Consider the following 21,963-nt stretch of genomic DNA (forward strand, 5'->3'; position numbering starts at 1 on the left):
TCCAAGGACGGTCCAGCCACAGCGCGTGCGCCACGGCCCTGACAGTCCCCCTGAAGCTCCTGACGACCACAGTACATGCTCGTCTCCCTGAACACTCAGTTACTGCTCAATGTTGTCACGGCTCTCGGTCCTCAGAGGGAGGCCCAGCCACAGCGCGTGCGCCCACGGCCCTGACGGCCCACCTGAAGCTCCTGACGACCACAGCACATGCTCCGTCTCCCTGAACACTCGGTTACTGCTCAATGTTACCAGGGCTCTCGGTCCTCCGAGGGTGGCCCAGCCACAGCGCATGCGCCCACGGCCCTGACGGTCCCCCTAAGCTCCTGACGACCACAGCACATGCTCCGTCGTCCTGAACACTCGGTTGCTGCTCAATGTTATCACGGTCTCGGTCCTCCGAGGGCGGTCCAGCCACAGCGCGTGCACCACGGCCCTAACAGTCCCCCTGAAGCTCCTGCAACCGGGTGGACCTGTGTCACCAACGGGGCTCCACGGGGCTGTGAGAACGGGATCGGAATCACCCTTCTTGTTAGCTTAAACCTGTGATCTCGAAATTGGATGAGCCTAGGCTTTGATTTTTATTTTAATTAGGAGAAATGAATTCAGAGGATTCAGAAATGTAAAAAAAGTAAATACGCTTCCAGGAGCCCCTCCTCTCCCCACCCCCAGTGTGCCCTGGAGAAAGGGCGACCCATTTCAAAGCTGCAGCAGTCGGAATTTCTATTAAGCCTATATTTCTACTGCCAAATTCTACAGAGAATTCAGCAACTGCCTGGAGAGTTGGGGAAAAAGAACAATACACACAAGTTACTTTCATCTAATAGCAGCGGCCCCAGCACGGCTTCCCTCATCTGCCCGAGCACCACTCCCGCTGAAGGGGTTCACTCGTGACGGCTCAGGGAGGAGACGTGAGCTCAAGGACCATCATCCAGTCTGTGTCACTAGGGCGAGACCAGGGCTCTCTGGGACCAGCTGAATGCACAGTTCTCCTGAAGGAAGGCAGAGGGGTGGACATAACGACCCCTCCTCACCCCTCCCCGGTCAAGGCCGCTAAGCCGCGTTACTTAGGGGCACATTCTTTGGTTCGGTTAAGGTTTATTACACGGGCTCCCTACAGCGTAAATCTGAATAAGGAGGTGAAAAGTGTACAAGCAGAAAACCCGCGCTAACACCCTCCGAAGCAGCTGGTTAATGTGTGCAATTCCAGATGATCACCCGTATGAAACTACACTTTACAACTTTGTGAGAAATGTTTATTACAGAATACTCAGTACATAATTTACAGCACCGTGGTGAAATTCACTTACGTTCCGTTGCGAGGCATCGTGAAAAGATAATGTCGATGGTGGGGAAAATACGCTTGATGGATCTTGGCTTAAAACAGAGGTAAACACACACAAGACTCTTTTCATAGAAGGGAAACAGTCTAATAAGTGGTCTAATGAACAGAAGAACGAAATGTTTTTAAAGTAGGCAACAGGAAGGAAAAGGGAAGAAAAGCAGAGGCAAATGTGCCTCTACAACCTGGATAACGAAGCCCTAGGCAATCCGGACTGACCACCGGTGTAGAGACTGTACTTTAAAAACTGATTTTTAAGGTTTGAATTATGACATGGCTAATAGGCTAGATGACTTAATATTCTGTGGAGCAAGTGCAGTGATAGCAAGGTAGGAAATCATGTGAAAATATAAGTGTCGTGTATTTATAATCTATGGTCTCCATCGTACCTTCTGGAAGGTGAGTCTTTTCTGATGTGTTCCTTTACGTAATTTTTTAACCCTGAAGTCCACAGGTCCCTCTGGTTGGGACATCACTGTGTTTTTCAGCGACCAGGTGGGCCAGTAGCAGGTGGCGGGCTCCACGTGCATCGTTTCAGAAGAAACCTCCCTAACTCTGCGCCGTAGTCTGATCATGTCTAAATTTCTACAGCTCTTATATGTCTTTATTATTATTATCATTTTACAGGTCATGCAAAATGCTGGGAAAGGCCTCAGAACCAGGACATCTGGGTTCTAACCGGGGCCCCTCCACTGGGAGAGAACTGGGGGAAGGCACTGTGGCTCTGTCTCCACTGGGAGAGAACTGGGGAAGGCACTGTGGCTCTGTCTCCACTGGGAGAGAACTGGGGAAGGCACTGTGGCTCTGTCTCCACTGGGAGAGAACTGGGGAAGGCACTGTGGCTCTGTCTCCACTGGGAGAGAACTGGGGAAGGCACTGTGGCTCTGTCTCCACTGGGAGAGAACTGGGGGAAGGCACTGTGGCTCTGTCTCCACTGGGAGAGAACTGGGGAAGGCACTGTGGCTCTGTCTCCACTGGGAGAGAACTGGGGAAGGCACTGTGGCTGTCTCCACTGGGAGAGAACTGGGGAAGGCACTGTGGCTCTGTCTCCACTGGGAGAGAACTGGGGAAGGCACTGTGGCTCTGTCTCCGCTTCTCACCTGTAACGTGGGAAGCCTGCACTGTGACTTCCACACTATGTTCTGTCACAACAGTTTGATTATGGGATCCTGTTTTGCATTTTTCTCTCTGCGTGTGTGTGCACGCGCATGTATGTGTGTGTGAGAGTGTGTGAGTGTGTGAGAGTGTGTGTGTGTGTGTATGAGATGGTCCCCAAATGTTTAGAGCGTGTGTCGCCTGTAAGTCCCTTCAGAGGAGAAATGTCCTGCTCTCCCCTCAGCGTTCTCCCTCACAATGTAGCCTCCACCTGCTGGGGTCACTTAATAAGTACATATTAGACTGAAGTCCAAATTCTTTGGGCCCCGCATCTGATTGCAGACAGACTTGCTTGAGGCAACTCTGGGAAAATCTGGTCCTATACATCCGAGCAGGTCAGTCCTAGGGCACCTGGGAAAACGGCTCGATTTCTAACCAGCCAACATCCTTCCAGCCGAGCCGCGATCCCTCCCTTCTCTGAAATAGACCCCGGACAAAGTGAGTGCTGCTAAGTCCTACGCAGACACATTCATGGGCGCTCAGCTGACAGAGCAGCTACTTGGGTTTTGGATTAGAAAGACCAGGGAAGAATGCTCTGGGCATTTCTGGTTGGGGGTTGAAGGGAACAGAGGACAGGCAGAGACTTGGAGATCAGCAGGTGCAAACAAAGATAATTAGCTGATCTAGAGCACTGACTCTTTGGCAGCAGGAATTGGGCCAGCCCGAAAGGAAAGCTGGATGCCTCTAAAGAGAGAATGAAGGAGATAAAGATCAGAAAGTCTGGCGAAGAGTCAAGAGAGACGTGGTCATTACAAATCTGAAATCTGGACATGAGCTCTATGGTGACGCAGAATATTTGAAAACAGGAAGTTTGGGAAGAGCAGGTCGTGCGGAGACCGCAGATGACACAGGCGAGGGTCTGGGACTGTTCTCAGGAGACCCCTGGTGCCTTCCTGGGGAGGGGAGCAAGGAATAAGTCAGCCAGAGCAACCCAGCAATGGGTGAGATCGGAGCACAGGCTCAGCCCACCCATTAGCGGCTCCTGCAGTTCTCCGGAAGGACGGTGTGGAGCTCTGTGTTAAGAGGGAGGCAATGGGGTAGAAATAAAGGGGCAGAGGGTGTCAACAAAAAGACAGGACACCTGCCTGGCTGTGGAGGGCAAGGAAGGGCCGAGTGAGAGGGAGGAGGGGCTCCCACCCACACAAGCAGGGGCCTCAGAGAGGAGGAGCTGCCTTAGGGGGCAGCCGACAGGAGCCCAGCTGTAGACAAACAGAGTTTGAGAAGCCCTCCTAGAAGGGGCAACATTGAACAGAAAACACGAGTGGCCGAGACAGCTGACATCACGGGAATAAATCAGAGTCAAAGACGAGTGCCCTGTTGGCTCTGAAAACTGACTCTCTGTGCATGCTCGACCCCTGAATTCATAGGAATACTTTTTCTTCTTTTCCTGTGTTTTAACCTGGGGAGAAAACATGTGCCTGTTAGCACTGTGGGCCCTGGCTGAGTCCGCACTGGCCACAATGTGATGGCCACACTGGGGCAAGTGCTCTGTCAGGACCCAGAGACGAGCTCAGGCAGGTCCCTTGAAGAAGACGGGTCCGAAACCGCAGTGACCTTCCTGACAGACTCGGCTCTGCTCTTCTGCAGGTGTGCACGCTGAACAGTCCTTTTCCAAAGTGGGTCTCCCTGACGACCGCGATCCGGCGTTTCTGTGGCCCGGTTTGCCTGCCTGCGCTCGGGATCGGTGGCTGCGGCCCGGTTTGCCTGCCCACACTCGGGATCGGTGGCTGCGGCCCGGTTTGCCTGCCCGCGCTCGGGATCGGTGGCTGCAGCCCGGTTTGCCTGCCCACACTCCGGATTGGTGGCTGCGGCCGGTTTGCCTGCCCACGCTCCGGATTGGTGGCTGCGGCCCGGTTTGCCTGCCCACACTCGGGATCGGTGGCTGCGGCCCGGTTTGCCTGCCCACGCTCCGGATTGGTGGCTGCGGCTGGTTTGCCTGCCCACGCTCCGGATTGGTGGCTGCGGCCCGGTTTGCCTGCCCACACTCGGGATTGGTGGCTGCGGCCCGGTTTGCCTGCCCACGCTCGGAACTGGTGGCTGCGAGCAGAGGCCGCCTGAGGGGCAGACCGCACCACTCCTCAGCAGTGCCTGTCTCAGGACAGGGCTCAGCAAGGCTCCACAGTTCAGGGTGCCCCCCAGCACCCCTCCAGACAGTGCTGGGGCTGGGCCCTCTGCGGCCACCCCGAAACCACGGGAGGGACGCCGAGCCCCAGGGCGCCAGCGTAGGGTCTTCTCTGCTGGACAGAGTCCAGCCGGCGGGAGAGGGTCACTGAGTGCCTCGGCCGGGGCTCAGGGTTCCTCTCCAGAGATTAAGGACAGCTTTGTTTTTTGTTTTTGTTTGTTTGTTTTTTAAACCGTTCCCTCTGGAAATCCAGAAAAGACACTGAAACATATGAAGCTGGCAAACTTGGGATTTTAAATCAAACCCGTTTTCGAAGGGAAAAAGGGGGCACAGCTGGCAAACAGGTTTTACAGCACTTGGCTTCTCCATAGAGAAACACTGAGCTCTCTCTAAAAGTGGTTAAAGTGGTTAAAATAAAGGCGATGAACTTGCAGCCAGTAACCCAGCTTCAGGGACAGTTTCTGAGGGTCATTAACCTGAGTTTCTGAGGGACAAGGACAGAGTGGGGCCCAGAGAACAGGGAAGCTCTGACAGTGACTGCTCTGTGGGACAGGCTGTGCGTGAATGAGAGGGGACAGATCAGTAACGGGCTGACAGAGAGCAGTGGGGAGGACGGTGCCCAGTCCGCAAGGACTGCATCACCTGGGGCCATGAGCACCATGACTGTCACATGAACGCTGCCTCGCTCCACGTGGCAGCATCTGAGCTGGGTGCACCGACCTCCTGATGGAGCCCAGGGGTCACAGCCCAGATGGCAGCAGGACACACAAAGCCAACGTGGGTGCAGGACCGGGCACAGAGTGGAAGCTCTCACCCACTCCCTCCCTCACTCGCTCAGACAACACCAGGGCTAGGTCCCTGCTAGGCTGACGTGGAGAGGAGAGGGCCACGCGGACCAGCCCCACTCTCACGGAGCTCACAGGCCTGTGGGGAAGAACCACCACCATCCCATCGGAGCCACATGGAGGGAGGTCACCGCACACAGCTGCGAGGCGGGACGGGCAGTGGCTGGGCTCCGTGAGAAGGAACAACACGCAATCTGATTGAGGTGGGTGGTCAGGGCGGCCACTCCTGAGAAATGGGCCCTTGAGCTGAGGACAAAAGGATAATGGGGTTTACTGGACACAGGGCAGGGGCGCGGAGCTCCAGACAGAGGCCACGGAGCAGGCAGCGGCTCTGTGGGAGGGTGCAGCGCGGTGGGTGCAGGCGGCGAGAGGAGCCAGGCTGGTGAGAACCGGGAGAGTGATGCGGGGCGCGGACAGGGAGGCAGCACGGCGCTCTGGGCCGCGGGGAGTGTGCGGCCCAGGCCCAGAGCCCGAGAAGCCAGCGAGGGGCTCCACGCGGGTGTCACGCTGGAGCTGTGCCAGAGACGTGCCACCCTGGCCACAGTCAGGACCCTCCGAGGAGCGGGCAGCGGGCGTGAGCGGGGTGGTGACAGGTGGCGGGGAGGGTGTGTGTGGGGCGGGGACAGGGAGGGCGTGTGCGGGGCGGTGACAGGGAGGGTGTGTGCGGGGCGGTGACAGGTGACGGGGAGGGTGTGTGTGGGGCGGGGACAGGGAGGGCGTGTGCGGGGCGGTGACAGGTGACGGGGAGGGGGTGTGTGGGGCGGGGACAGGGAGGGCGTGTGCGGGGCAGTGACAGGTGACGGGGAGGGGGTGTGTGGGGCGGGGACAGGGAGGGCGTGTGCGGGGTGGTGACAGGTGACGGGGAGGGGGTGTGTGGGGCAGGGGTAGGGAGGGCGTGTGCGGGGCGGCGACAGGTGACGGGGAGGGCGTGTGCAGGGCGGTGACAGGTGACGGGGAGGGTGTGTGTGAGGCAGGGACAGGGAGGGCGTGTGCGGGGCAGCGACAGGTAACGGGGGGGGGGGGGGTGTGTGGGGCAGGGACAGGGAGGGCGTGTGAAGGGCGGTGACAGGGAGGGTGTGGGCTGGAGGGTGACAGAGAGGGTGTGCGGAGCAGGGACAGGGAGGATGAGGGAGGAGAAAGAGCAAGAGGGTAGCAGCCAGGCCAGTGTGGTCTAGAATTCTTTGTCTTTTCGAATGTAACAGGAATATGAAAGCTACTGTCTTAATAAAAGAAAACTCGTTCTGACCATGCACATTATAAATGAGCTCACACAGCTCACTGGGACTTTCATCAAGGTATGCTTCATTTTATTTATAACAAGCATGGGAAGAGTTGTGACCCTCACAGAGCGATGTGGCTCCCGGGTTAGGCCGGGTGGAGGGAGGGTCCCGACCTCCAGCCAGCCCAGCCGAGGGAGCCTCGTGTCCCTCCAGCTCCTTCCTCTGCCAGAAGTTCTGGGGCTCACAGAACCTGCTGATGGCTCTACATTTACAACTCAGTTCACACAGCATCAAAATCTACTTTCCACATGGCTTCCAATGTATGGGTACATTTCTGCATAAAAACCTCCTGCAGGCAGAAGATAAGGTGCCCAGCCAGCCGTGCAGGTGCGAGCGGCACCCTCCCGCGGGCGCTGCCCACTGCCGAGCTCCCTCCCGCTCCCGGCTTCCTCAGAGGCCGCTGGATGGACGGGTGTCTCCAGGTCCAGTCTAAGAGACGGACACCCTCTACTGGGCAGGCCCCGATACCTCACCATGAGCACAGGGGGGCTGCCTGGTGTCAGGCTTGTCCTGCGTGTGTGTTTGTGTCTAATGCAAATTCTGTTATTTTTCCATTTTCATTTTTTGCCATTCTTCTTACAGATCCATGTTCCTTTATCGTTCAAGTTCTAAACCTCTTGACAAAATTAACGCAAGTGTTTGCCCTTTAAAAATAAGACACAGGGAAGAACATGACTGCCTTTTCCCATTCCTGTCAGGCGCCGTGTAGAGGAGTGAATCAGGTATGAGAAGAGAAAGCAAGCCTGCCTGAGCATTTTACAAGTGACAACTACACAGCCAGAGCCCACTAATGGGCTCACACCTTCTGGAAGGGATGAGCCAGTACCCTCCCCCGACCTCATGGGACAGGGCTCTGAGGAGAGCGGCCCGTGGGTCACCACGGCGCAGACTTGTGGGAAGCGGTCATGTTCACACTGAACCCCTGAGACAGGAGCTGCCGTCCCATCCTGGGAAAGAAAATGTGACGCTAAATATGAACTTCTTCTTGGACGCCTCCATGGAGGAGGGAGGCGTCTCCTCCTTTAACCCCACCCCCACTCCCCCACCCCCACATGGCGCCACAGCAGCGACCCAGGCCCTGCGCACAACTCCAGCTGCACGGCGGGCAGTGGCCGCCCGAGCAAGCCCAGGCCCCGCTGTGTGAGGTGTCAGGCCGGGAGACGGAGCTGGCGGAAGGAAAGCTTCCTCCAACTTCATCACTGACGATGGCCGGGGAGTTGCAGGACGTCGCAGGGAAGGCAGATGGTTTGGGTTTAAATGCGCCGTTTTTCAGTCGTGCTACCCTTTGGAAGAGTTTACGGTGGCTGTAAATCTCCACCTCCAATTCATCTGGCGGCCCTTGGCCACTGCGGCGCTGCAGAGAGAAACACGGCTCCGGTTCTGGGGTCCCTGGTCCACACACAGAACCAGCTGCAGAGACTGACCCAGGACAGGACGCAGACCTTCCCCAGGACCGAGCGACAGCGCGTCCAGCAAGGGGGACCTACTGCTTCTAGGATATGAGTGTCATCGTGCTGAAGAGCAGGGAGCAGACCAGCTGACCCCACAGAGGCCTTCTGGGTGACACACAGAGAGACTGTCCGTGTGCTTCTCAGGGAAGGGGCAGGGGAGGGACTTCCTCGAGTCAGGGTGCTGCGGAAACGGCCTGACCCAAGCTGACGCCCCAAGGTCTCAGGGGGGCCAGGCCCTGTGGAGAGGGAAACCCACCTGGGAACGGACCTCTGCGGCCCCCGGGGACGGAAGGCGAGCAGAAGACGTGCTGGCCGAGAACTGGGCTGCCGGGCCAGGAGGAGCGGCCGGGAGCGCGCGGCTCAGGAGTCCTCCGCAGCGGAGCACCACTTGTGCTGGGTGAGTGCTCCGCGTTCTGAAGAGCTGCTGGGATGTCACGACGTGTGGCACTTACTCAATTTCTTTCATTTGCTGCTGACGGCGAGTAAAGCACGCCACCCCACAAGCCTAGCTGCCCCGGCAAGGACAAGTATCTACGAAACATTTACAGCTGCAGCAAGAAAACCCTCCCCAATAAAGTTTCCTTTTTGATTATAAAAGGGATACGTGCATGCTGGCTAAATGTAGAAGACCAGAAGTGAGTCCCATAAGCCCAGCACAGAAAGGCAGGCAGCATTATCATCTTGGCATATTTCCTCCTGGCTTTCTTTCTTCTTCCATAATTTCATTTGCTTCTTGGGATAATACTTCTATAATTCTGTGCCCTGCTTTTAAACAAAATCTTATTACATAAGTATTTTTCTTAAGGTATTAAAAACTCTTTACAACATCATTTTCAATGAACGCTTCTGGAGACAGACACACGTTCAAAGGGGAATCTGGACAATATGTCTAGCAGGCAGACAAGACAGTTTCTGGGAAAATTAAGCTGAAACCTGAAAATACGAGGCAATTCTAATAACGTGCGGACAGACTCCTCAAATGGGAAAGAAAAACGTCAGTATTACCCAGCGCCTTCCAGCTAATCATTTATACGGAGTTGCCAAAATGTTTCCCAAGGTCAAAGTTGGACAGGTGAAGGCTGAGACTGTAAGCACTCCGGCAGACAGAATGATTAGTCCCCGGGACCGTGACAAAGTGAAGAGATGGCAAAAAACAAACACAAATGAGGCCAGCGTGCTAAGGAGCACGCACTGGCGGGCAAGGAGCCGGCTCCGTGGCACCGAGGAGGCGCGGGCAGGCTCGGGAAGGAGACGGGCACCGGGCTTGGGGCCCCGCGGCCCAGGCAGCGGGCTGTGGGGTTCAAGGTGGTGGGCGCTGCTGGCACGTTAACCTTCCTCCCTTCCTGGAGCCCAGTGAGGGGACATGAAAGAAACACAAAGGGAATACATTCATAAAGGTGCTTCTGACTGGAGGGAAGGATATTAGCAAATCAAGATTTTGGTGAATTCCTAGAAAATGGAAGGTGGATGAAATATTCATAAATCAGAGGGGAACTGGGCAGATTTCCGTACTGAAGCAAACTGGGCAGGATGAAAAAGAAAACCCACATACAGCCCCTATCACTGTGAAATTTAAGAACTCCAAGGATGAAGAGAAGACCCTAAAGGATTCTCTAGGGAAAAAGATATTACTGAAATGAATAAGAATCAAGTTATATCAGATTTTTCATTGGCAATATTAGATGGTAAATGGCAACATATCCAAGTTCCCAAATTCTGAAGGAACTGAATTCTATATACAAAGTATGTTTCAGGTACGTGACATTCTGACAATTTGCTTTCCACATACCCTTTCTGAAAAAATTAAGTACCTATAGATTCAGTCTGTCTAATGCCCATGAGGGGCCTTCTTCACAAAGACCTAAAAAGGTGTATTTGGCTTCAGGTTCACCAGGAGCGAGGCCAGGGAGTACAGCACGCCGCCCAGCCAGCAGGGGGCATGCGTCCTGAGGCAAGTGCTTGCAGGAGTCGGGAGCTGTGCCTGCTGGGGTGCGGGTGCCAGCTCAGATGAGAGTGCGTGAGACTCACACTGGGCGGGTGTGGGGCCCCCTAGTTTTGAAGCCTCATTTCAAGCAAACTATTACCTCTCATAATAGCTCCATAAACAGAGGTCCCAGAATTTTCATGAGGGACATGCCGAGTCACAAGAGTCGGTGCACTCAGGAAACCCAAAGCTATGGCTTTCGAGGAGATAGTTACAATCCTCCCAGGCTGGGCGCAGGTTAGCAACCAGAGGGAAGCATTATCATAAACAACACTGCCTAACTGCACAGAGCCAGTCCACATCCCTGGGCTTTCAAGGGAGCGAGCCAGAAAGCTGACCAACAAGAGAGATGGCAGGTCGATAGCTCCGGGGAAGGAGAAGAAAAGGGGTTTGTTAACCCTTTATTTACACTCTACAAAAGAAAAAGAAATCCAAGAAACGTTGGAACCAACCCAGATACAAAAGAGAAAGAAATGTCAGGATCAGAGCTGTAGAGTAGGCCTGGGAAGCAGTCTATTCAAAAATTGAACATGGACCAAACAGAAGCTCTGACACAGGAGAAAAAGGCAACTCAGAACTCCAGAAAAACCAAGAGCCGGCTAATACAAAGCGACTTATTATTTATGGAATAATTCTGAGTACTTGTAAGGAAATTGAATCTACTTGACCTGAACACAGTACAATTCTTCCAAGAGGGGCCTGAGCTCAGTGACACAGACTGTCCCCTCACCACAGGGAAGTGAGCAGTGTTCACATTGTCATAATACCAGGTTGAGTTCTCGGTGGTTCTTTTCAGGGGGTCGATTTATACTTAACACATGGAAGACTTAACTATAAGTTACAGAATAGAAAATAAGTATCACAAATCTTTACAACGGCCATGTGGCGGAACAGCTAAGGAGAGGCAGAAATGAAGGAACAGCAATTTCTTTATTAATCTAACAGGGAGTCGAGAAACGCTGTCTGCAATGGATGGGTCAAAACACAGATTTAAGTGTCTTGTTTTAATTTTAAAAGGTAAGTAATAACAGAACTAAAAAAAAACCCCAAAACCCCTAATAAACAGAAGGAGTGGTTAAGCTAAGTCCCTCGTTTTGGTTTTTTTTTTTTAAATTTTATAACTTTATTTAGACAACTAATTTTAACAGGGTGACATTGGTCAACTAGAGTACACAGATTTAGAGAAAACATCTCCAGATCATTTTGACATTTGATTATGTTGCATACCCATCACCCAAAGTCAAATTGTCCTCTGACACCTTTTATTTGGTTTTCTTTATGCCCCTCCCTCCCCCACCCCTCCTCCCTTCCCCTCCCCCTGGTAACCACTGCACTCTTCTTATCTATGTCCATGAGTCTCAATTAGGCCCTCATTTTTATAGCAAGTTGTCGGTAGAGCTGATAAGTTAATAAACAGAGGTGTAAAATATTATTTACAGTTAAGTTACAAAAACTAAATAATAGTCAAAAGAAGTTACTTCTGAGGAATGGAACAGAAGATGGGAAGGTAAAATTGGACTTTTCCATTGTTTCAATTAATTTTCCATGGGCATGTTTTTATGTCAATAATAAAAAGACATTCTGTACTGACATGGACTTGGGGCACAACAATTTAGAGGACAGTAGAGAACAGGGATCGGAAATTAGAAAGTGAGTTTTTTGAAACAAGGTCATAGGGTACAGGATTAGATTATGTGAAAAAAGAGGGGATAAAAAGTAATATTATAAAATCAGTCAATGCATTTGAGACAATGGATAAACCTTGAAAGCATTATGACAAGTGAAATAAGTCAGAGAAAAGACAAATACCGAATGATCTCATTTATATGTGGAATCTCATAAACAAACTAACAAAAATGAACTTAAAGAAACAGAACAGCCCTGGCCGGTTGGCTCAGCGGTAGAGCGTCGGCCTAGCGTGCGGAGGACCCGGGTTCGATCCCCGGCCAGGGCACACAGAAGAAGCACCCATTTGCTTCTCCACCCCTCCACCGCGCTTTCTTTCCTCTCTGTCTCTCTCTTCCCTTCCCGCAGCCAAGGCTCCATTGGAGCAAAGATGGCCTGGGCGCTGGGGATGGCTCCTTGGCCTCTGCCTCAGGCGCTAGAGTGGCTCTGGTCGCAACATGGCGACACCCAGGATGGGCAGAGCATCGCCCCCTGGTGGGCAGAGTGTCGCCCCATGTTGGGCGTGCCGGGTGGATCCCGGTCGGGCGCATGCGGGAGTCTGTCTGACTGTCTCTCCCTGTTTCCAGTTTCAGAAAAATGAAAAAAAAAAAAAAAAAAGAAACAGAACAGGCCTAGCCTGTGGTGGCGCAGTGGATAGAGCATCCACCTGGAACACTGAGGTCGCCGGTTCGAAACCCTGGCCTTACCGAGTCAAGGCACATACGACAAGCAACACGCAAGCAATGAACAACTAAAACGAAGCAAGTATGAGTCAATACTTCTTGCTCTGCCCCCCCCTCTCTGTAAAATCAATAAAATAAGATCTTAAGAAAAAAAAGAAAAGAAACAAGCAGAGATTGACGGTTGCTGAGGCAGTAGAGTAGGGGTTGGGGAAATGGGTGAAGGTGGTTAAAAGGTAGAAACTTCCAGCTATTCCAGCTATGGGAGAAGTAAGTTCTGGGGCTGGAAGGGTCAGCATAACTACAGGTAATAGCACTGAATAGATTTGGAAGTGCTAGGGAGATCTCTACAGTTCTCAGCACAAGAAGACAAACTGTGACAATGTGAGGTGATAGGTATATTAACTAAACTTACTGTGGTGATCTTTTTCTAATATATGCACGCATCACCTCATTACGTTGTACACCCTAAGCTTACATGATGCTTTATATTAGTGACATCTCAATAAAGCTGGGAAAAAACCAGGATCACTCAATGTAAAACAGGGTTCTCCATGATAGAAAAGGAGCTTTCATTCTGAAAGTAAAGAACTTAAGATTCCAGTAAAGGAAAATACACACCCACAACAGCCCGGCCCCCAGGAGCAGGGGGACTCCCAGGGGGACAGCAGAGAACCGCCCTCCCCAGGGAGTTTTCAGAGGGCAGCAGAAATCTGCCTCGATTATTTCCTGAGTAAGGACAATGCTGTCAAGCAGCCGGGCTGCCATCTGTAAAGACCTGTGGAAGCTCATTTACGACACGACTCACATTCTTTACGTCAATAAAAATAAAAAGCAGGCTGTAATTCTAGAGTCCTCTCTGAGGACCGCTCTGGAGTACACTAGTTAAAAAGGGAAAGCTTTCTAATTTTATCATCTGCATATCTTCTACTATATTTCTTGAGACTTGACACAAAAATGGAAGACGCAACAAGGTGAGGTTATGCCTAGAAACATAAAAATCGCAACTTGGGGTCCAGTGATTCCTAGAGAGGGTTAACAGGCCTTCTTGCTACTTCTCTTGTTCTTCTAATATATTACTTATTTATTGATTTGTAAAACAGTTACTGCTGTAGCATCTAAGTGCTAACTTTCAAAGTTAAAGACATATAAATTATTTAAATCCATGAACTAATAGGAATAAAAAATAAACAAGAAGAAAACAAAGGTATTGGTAACTTAATGCAAAGTGACTGGGAAAGGGTTGAATGAGTTTTTGAATCAAGAAAAAAATGTTTAAATAAATATAAAATCATTATGCTATGTACCTAATGAGGAGTTAGCTGGTCAATTCTCATAAAACCCCCACAGTGTGTGACACCTTCAACAGGGGACCTAAAAGAAAGGGGCGAGGAATCTGATTTGTAACATGTAGGCTGACAGAGCCAGGGGTGCTGGTGGCCAGTGAGCCACGCAGGCAGCCTCCGAGGGGCAGGGGTCTGGCGGGGAGCTGTCCACCCAACAGGCAACGACTCTGGAAAGACAACGGGCAGCTGCTCGTGGGCCTCGAAGACCTTCCTCTCGTCTACAAGGGTCCTGGGAGCCGGGAAACAAGTTCACTGCTTCGTTTACCAGTTTCCGTCATCTGTCTGGTTTAGCCTCTTCACTCCTGCTAGGAGGCGACGCAGGACCGTGGGAAGAGCCTTGCACTTTCTCCTTATGAAATGAGGACAGTATCCCACAAGTGTTTTGTATTCAGGACAAAATGAGATAAATATGTAAAGTTCTGGAATACTAGTTATTAAACAATTGTTAGTTTTCTTAGGCGATGACAGAGATGGCTACAAGATTTGTGTTCCATCGAGAAGTTGCTGCCCAGCTAGAAACTGACTGTGTGTCCCAGCCCTCCTACTGTCACTGTGGCAATGATGTCCTCTCTGAGGTAATGCAGGTGGACGGATGCTCACTGCGCCCAGGCCCAGGCTGTTCAGAACCAGATATACCTTCCCTCTGTTCCTTCCCCAGCTCCCAGGTACACGCAGGTGATGCTCACGGGCCCTAGGTGATGGCAGGCCCACAAGAAGGAAGACACCTGGTCCCCTCCATCACCTGTGGAGAAGAGCCACTTGACAACCAGGAACACCCATATCAAGAGTGACATGACAGAAATAAACCACTGGGTCAAGCCACTGAAATGGTGAAGCCATTATCTGTTATAGCAGCAAGCGTTACCCTATACCCCTGGCCGGCAAACTGCAGCTCATGAGCCACATGCGGCTCTTTGGCCCTGTGAGTGTAGCTCTTCCACAAAATACCACCTGCAGGCGCTACCTTGATAAGGAATGTACCTACCTATATATACTAGTTTAAGTTTAAAAAATTTGGCTCTCAAAAGAAATTTCAATCGTTGTACTGTTGATATTTGGCTCTGTTGACTAATGAGTTTGCCGACCACTGGTCTAAACCAATATAAACATGCTACATGATGATTTATATACTACAAATTTATCATGTGAGGGGGTGAGACATTCATCAAACAAGCCCTCACTAATGCTATTACAAAATCTTGGCCCAATAAGTACATCAGAAGATGTTCCACATCATCAGCTATCAGGAAAATACAAATAAAAGCCATAATGAGATGCCACTTCGCACCCACTCGGATGGCCGTGAACGAAGAGACAGACGATGACAAGTACCGGCAAGGACGTGGAGGAACTGGAACCCTCACGACTGCTGGCAGGGAGGTGAGACAGCGCAGCCGCTGGGGGCAAGTGTGGAGATTTTATATATAATCTATATATGTCTCCAAGGATGAAATACTACTCGCTCATTAAAAGGAATGAAGTGCTGATACGTGCTATACATGAAGGAACCTTGAAAATATACTAAGTGTAAGAAGCCGGAAACAAAAAGTAACTTACTATACGATTCTTTTTTTATGAAATGCAGTGGTCCCTGGTCAATCGCAGGGGTTAGGTTCCAGAACCCCCCACGAGAGGCGAAAATCCGGAAAGGAGGGACCTTACATTTATTTTATTATTTATATATATTTTAAGGCTTTATAAATCCTCCCCACACTCTTATAAACCTCTCCCACACTGTTATTAACCTTTCCCACACTAGAAAATGCTTATTTTACTACAAAAAATAATTAAAATAATAAATATATAAAAATAACTATATACCGCAAAATCCCGCGATATAGCGAAAAATCTATGATACAAAATTAGATGTATACAATTTAAAAATCCGCAATACATTGAGATTGCAAAGAAAGTGAACCGCAATATGGCGAGGGACGACTGTATCCAGAATACGCAAATTCATAGAAACAGGAAGTGGATCATTAGGTGCTGGGGCGGATGGTTCATGGGCAGGCTTGTTTTGGGGGGGGTGATAAAAATGCTCTCGGACATTAGACAGTAGCGATGGCTGCACGGTGAACACAGGAAAACCACTGAACTGTGTGATGTAAAAGGGTGAGATTCATGGTACACGAACCATTAACTCAATTCTTAGAAGGCGCGGCTCTGCCCCGGGAAGTGCCGAGCTCTTCTCGGGTAATGACCGGGAGAGGGTGGGAGGGCAGCTTCTAGATGCGAATTTCGATCTGGATGGTAGTTACATGGGCATCTACCCATAAACATATTCACTCCAGGCATGATTCCAGGCTGCTCAGGACCAGCGGAAGCCTTCCTCCTGGCTCCCCTCAGAACCAGGTAAGCCCGAACAGCCCGGTGCCCTGCGCATGAAATGCCCCTGTTCACCTGCAAGGACCCAAGGCACAAACCTCCCTCAGTTTGGGTAACTAGCTAACACCGAGATGAGATCAATATTCAAAGCTAACCTGGAGAATGAGATGAGGGCGGAGAACAGGATCGAGTCCCAGAATAACTCCTAAAGTGTGCACTGCATCAGCAAAATCCTCTAAGAGAGAGAAAAGTCCTAACGGGGCTGTGGGGGACGGGACCAGGACAGAACTGCATACGGAAAACCTCTTTCTCTTCCTTGCTTAGGGACAGGTCATTTCCCTAAATCGAGTTCAAGTCACAAAATAAGGAGAGCTTGTTTGGTCATATAAAGTGAATTCTCGTCTAAGTACTTAACAGTCGAAACTGAAGTAAAGGACCATCAGAATGTTTTCAACTTCCAAGTAAGACCTAATTTGGTGGTTCTATGAATCGTCACTGGAGCCTTCTTGGAAAGACTGTCTGTTAATGGAAATAAATTCCTCAAAGGATGCCACTTACTTGCAGGAGACTTGAGTTCTGTCGGCCACCATGGTCCACTGCTGCTGGTTGGTGGAGACCTCAATGTAGTAGCTGTAGCTCCGATCGTCACAGTCCCAAAGTAACAACCTGAGCGGAGGGAAAACAGGATGCTGTGAGATGTTCTGACTGGCTGCTTCCGGGGGCTGCAGGCCAAAGGGATCCACGCCCCCTTTCTCCTTCCCACCTGCCTCTCTGCCTGCCCCCCTTCCAGGACTAGAGAAAAAAAGTGACTCCCAAACAAAAGCTGAATGACAGAAGGCGGGGCCAATCTGCAGCAAGAGGCATGTCTCTTTCAGATTTCATTTCATAAGTCACCCAATCCCAGGCAGCCTCTGTCCCCAAGTGGCAAAGTTATTCTGACTGGTTTATCAGAGAGAATGTCACCTAATCCTCCTTCCTGACTCTTACAACCCTCATCCAGCTGGCTGGGCTGACCAAAGGTAACATTCCGAGACCACTGTTTATCGGCAAATCTGTGTTTTCTAATTAATTGGTCATGTCGCAAGGACCTTAATTATCATGTTTTAGGTTCCTTCTCATTATTACCATTTTGTTTCCACAACTTCGACAAGATGATCTGATTTGGAGATACAGGCAAACATACATTCATTAGTACAACTTTCCTATTATTTAGAAGTTGATTATCTTGGTCCTGTTCTTCTTCCTAGCCCAGATAAGGTCCGGAGCTACATGACTCCATGGACATAAGAGACAAAATAGACACAGTGACAGGCATGAGAACAGGGGTTGCCTCTGAGGGTGTCAATGAGTGGGGAAGGGTACAGAGGAACCTGCTAGGATGCTTAAAATGTGCTAATCCTGATATGAGAGGTAATTACCTGTAAATATTCATCGAGCTATACCTAAAAGATCCGGACACTGTATGTGTATTATCTCTACATTTAAACAACAGAATAAAAAGAGAACCTAACATTGCCCTGCAGGATGAGCCTGCCGTCCAGCACGCTGCTCGACAGCCCACCACGGTGAGAGAGAACCACTGTCTGTTAACACAGCTCCATCTCTCCTTTCCACGCGGGCATTACCTTACTGCTTTACAGCTGTTCACGCAAGTTTGCTTCCTCCACCAACTAGAATGATAGCGAGCTCCTTGGAGGCAGTACCTATGTCTCATGGTTCTTCTTTCTTTTCTTTTCCTTTTTCTTTCTTTTCTTTCTCTCCCCTTCCCTTCCCTTCTTTAATTTTTATGGGATGTACTGGGGTGACATTCGTTAATAAAATTATATAGGTTTCAAGTGTACAATTCTATAATACATTGTATCGTGTGTTTACCACCCAAAGTCATGTCTCCTTCCATTACCATTTACCCCCACCTTTACCCTCTTCTCCCTGACCCCCACCCCTTTCCTCTGGTTATCACCAGACAGTTCTTTATGTCTGTGAGTGAGGTTTTGTTTTTGCTTAATCCCTTTATGGTTTTCACACAACCTCCCAAACCCCCTCCCCTCTGACAGCTGCCAGTCTGTTCTTTACATAAACAAGTCTGTTTCTATTTTGTTCATTAGATTCCACATATATGTGAAATTATTGGTATTTGTTTTTCTCTCTGACTGGCTTATTTCATTTAGCGTAATACTCGCCAGGTCCATCCAGGCTGTCGCAAAAGGTAAGATTTCCTTCTATTTTTACAGCTGGTAGTATTTCATTGTGCAAATGTACCACAGCATTTATGCACTCATCTACTGATGGGCACTTGGGCTATTTCCAGACCTTGGCTATTGTAAATAGCACTACAATGAACACAGGGGTATGTATATTCTTTCACATTAGTGTTTCAAGTTTCTTCAGCTATATTCCCCAAAGTGGAATCACTGGGTCATAAGACAGCTCCATTTTTAATTTTTTGAGGAATCTCCATACTGTTTTCCAAAGAGGCTGCACCAGTCTGCATTCTCACCAGCAGTGCAGGAGGGTTCCGTTTTCTACACACACTCACCAATGCTTGTTTGTTGATTTACTGATGGTAGCCATTCTGACAAGTGTGAAGTGATAGCCACTGTGGTTTTAGTCTGTATTTCTCTCATGATCTGTGACATTAAGCACCTTTTCATATGTCTATTGACTATCTATTTATTCTCTTAAGAGAAGTGTCTAGGCAGGTCCTATACCCATTTTTAAATTGGATGGTTTGTTTTTTTGGTGTCAAGTTTTACAAGTTTTTTTTATAAATTTTGAGTATTAGTCCCTTATCAGATATATTAGCAAATACATATGTTCTCCCATTCAGTGGATTGCCTTCTCATTTTGTTGATCATTTCCTTTCCTGTGCAAACTTTTTAGTTTGATGTAGTTCCATTTGTTTCTTTTTTTGTTTCTGTTGCCTGAGGCGATATATCAGAAAAAAATATTGCTATGACAGATGTTCAATATTTTACTGCCTCTGTTTTCTTCTAAGATTTTTAGTTTTGGGTCTAATATATGTCTTTAATCTACTTGCTTATTCTTATATATGGTATAGGTTAGTGGTCTAGTTTTTTCTGTTTGTTTGTGTGTATCTATCAAATTTCCCTAACACAATTTATTGAAGAGACTGTCTTTACCCCACTGTATGTTCTTGTCTCCTTTGTCAATTATTAATTGATAATAAAGGTGTAGGCTTATTTCTGGGCTCTTTATTCTGTTCCATTAATCCATGTCTGTTTTTATTCCAGTACCTGCTGTTTTGATTACCATGGCCTTATAGTATAGTTTGATATCAGGTAGCATGATTCCTCCACCTTTGTTCTTCTTTCTCAAGATTGCTATAAATATTTGAAGCCTTTTGTAGTTCAATATATGAATTTTTGGAATATTTGTTCCAGTTCTGTGAAATATGCCATTGGTATCTTGATAGGAATTGTGTTGAATCTATAGATTGCTTTGGGTAATATGAAGATTTTAATGAGGTTAATTCTTCCTAGCCATGAACACAGTATATGCTTCCATTTATTTGTATGTTGTTCAATTCTTTCTTCAGTGTATTATAATTTTCCAAGTACAGGTTTTTTACATCCACAGTTAAATTTATTTCTAGTTATTCTTTTTGAAGCAATTGTGAATGATATTGTTTTCTTAGCTTCCATTTCAAATAGTTCATTATTGATGTCTGAAAATACAACTGATTTCTAGATATTTGTTTGCACCCGCTACTTTACTGAATTCATATTATCAGTTCCAGTAGTTGTTTGTTTGTTTTTGTGGAATTTTTAGGGCTCTCTATATACAATATCATGTCATCTACAAATAATGACAGTTTTACTTCTTCCTTTCCAATTTGGATGCCTTTTATTTCTTCTTCTTGTCTGATTGTTGTGACTAGGACTTCCAGCACTGTACTATGTTGAATAAGAGTTGTGAAAGTGGACATCCTGTCTTGTTCCTGATCTTAGGTGAAATGCTAGTAGTTTCTGCCTATTGAGTATGATGTTGGCTGTGAGTTTGTCATATATGGCCTTTACTATGTTGAGCTATCTTCTATTTCCACTTTGTTGAGAGTTTAACATAAATGGGAGTTGGATTTTGTCAAATGCTTTTTCTGCATAATTGATATGATCACGTGGTTTTCAGCCTTCATTTTGTTTATGTGGTGTATCACATTTATTGACTTGCATATATTGTACCAACCTGTATCTTTGGAATAAATCCCACTTGATCATGTTGTATAATCTTTTTAATGTATTGCTGGTTATGTTTTGCTAATATTTTGTTGAAGATTTTAGCATCCATGTTCATCAGGGATATTGGCCAATAATTTTCTTTCTTTGTAGTGTCTTTATCTGGTTTTAGAATTGGAATGATTGCCTTGTAAAATGAACTTGACAGTCTTCCCTCCTCTTGAATTTTTTGGAATAGCTTGAGAAGGATAGGTGTTAATTCTTTGAATGTTTGGTTATATTCAACAGTGAAGTGATCTGGTCCTGGGCATTTCTTTATTGGGAGTATTTTTATTACTATTTCAATTTCATTAGTTGTAATCAGTTTATTCAGATTTTATGGTTCTTCTGATTCAGTTTTGAAACACCGTATCTTTCTATGAACTCATCGATTTCATCCTAATTGTTCAATTTGTTGGCAATATTTTCTTACAATCCTTTGTATTTTTGTGGTGTCAGTTGTAACTTCTCCTCTTTCATTTCTGATTTTATTTATTTGGGTCCCCTCTCTTTTTTCTTGATGAGTCTGGTTAAAGGTTTCTCAATCTTGTTTATCTTTTTATTTTTTTTTATTTTTTTATTTTTTATTTTACAGAGACAGAGAGAGGGATAGACAGGGACAGAGAGACAGGAACAGAGAGATGAGAAGCATCAATCATTAGTTTTTCCTTGCACATTGCGACACCTTAGTTGTTCATTGATTGCTTTCTCATATGTGCCTTGACCGTGGGCCTTCAGCAGACCGAATAACCCCTTGCTCGAGCCAGCGACCTTGCATCCAAGCTGGCAAGCTTTTTGCTCAAGCCAGATGAGCCCGCGCTCAAACTGGCAACCTCGGGGTCTCGAACCTGGGTCTTCCGCATCCCAGTCTGACGCTCTATCCACTGAGCCACCGCCTGGTCAGGCTCAATCTTGTTTATCTTTTTAAAGGCACAGATCTTGGTTTCATTGACCCTTTGTATTGTTTATTTAGATTCCATTTTGTTTATTTTTACTCTGATCTTTATTATTTTCTTCCTCCTACTCACTTTGGGCTGTGTTTGTTATTCTTTATCAAGTTCCTTTAAGTATAAAGTTAGGTTGTTTACTTGAGATTTTTCTTGTTTCTTGAGATAGGTCCGTAACACTACAAATTTCCCTCTTAGGACTGCTTTTACTACATCCTATAGGTTTTAGATTGTTGTGTTGTCATTTTCATTTGTTTCAAGGTATCTCTTAATTTCGTTCTTGATCTTACTGATAACCTATTCATTGTTCAGTGACATGTTGTTTAGCCTCCATGTCTTTGTGTGTGTGTGTGTGTGTGTTTCCTTGTGATTGATTTCTTGTTTCACACTATTATGGTCAGAAAAGATGTTTGATATGATTTCAAGCTTCTTAAATGTACTGAGACTTGTTTTGTGTCCTAAAATGTGGTCTATCTTAGAAAAAGTTCCATGTGAACTTGAAGAGAATATATATATCTGCTACTTTGTGGTGAAATGCTCTGAAGATATCAGTTAAATCCATTGATCTAGTGTGTCATTTAAGGCTGCT

General features: G+C 47.9%; 1 protein-coding gene across 3 annotated transcripts in view; it reads right to left on the minus strand.

The window, feature by feature from the left end:
- The window catches only part of BTBD9 (BTB domain containing 9), a 448,341-nt gene that overhangs the window by 68,057 nt on the left and 358,321 nt on the right, over positions 1-21,963 (minus strand). For all 3 annotated transcript variants that reach the window (XM_066240405.1, XM_066240497.1, XM_066240592.1), the window contains exon 9: positions 16,754-16,861. In XM_066240405.1, the coding sequence (XP_066096502.1) occupies positions 16,754-16,861 (108 nt within the window). The remainder of the gene's footprint in view (positions 1-16,753; positions 16,862-21,963) is intronic.

This window comes from Saccopteryx bilineata, chromosome 1, assembly GCF_036850765.1.
Source record: "Saccopteryx bilineata isolate mSacBil1 chromosome 1, mSacBil1_pri_phased_curated, whole genome shotgun sequence".
Lineage (NCBI taxonomy): Eukaryota > Metazoa > Chordata > Mammalia > Chiroptera > Emballonuridae > Saccopteryx > Saccopteryx bilineata.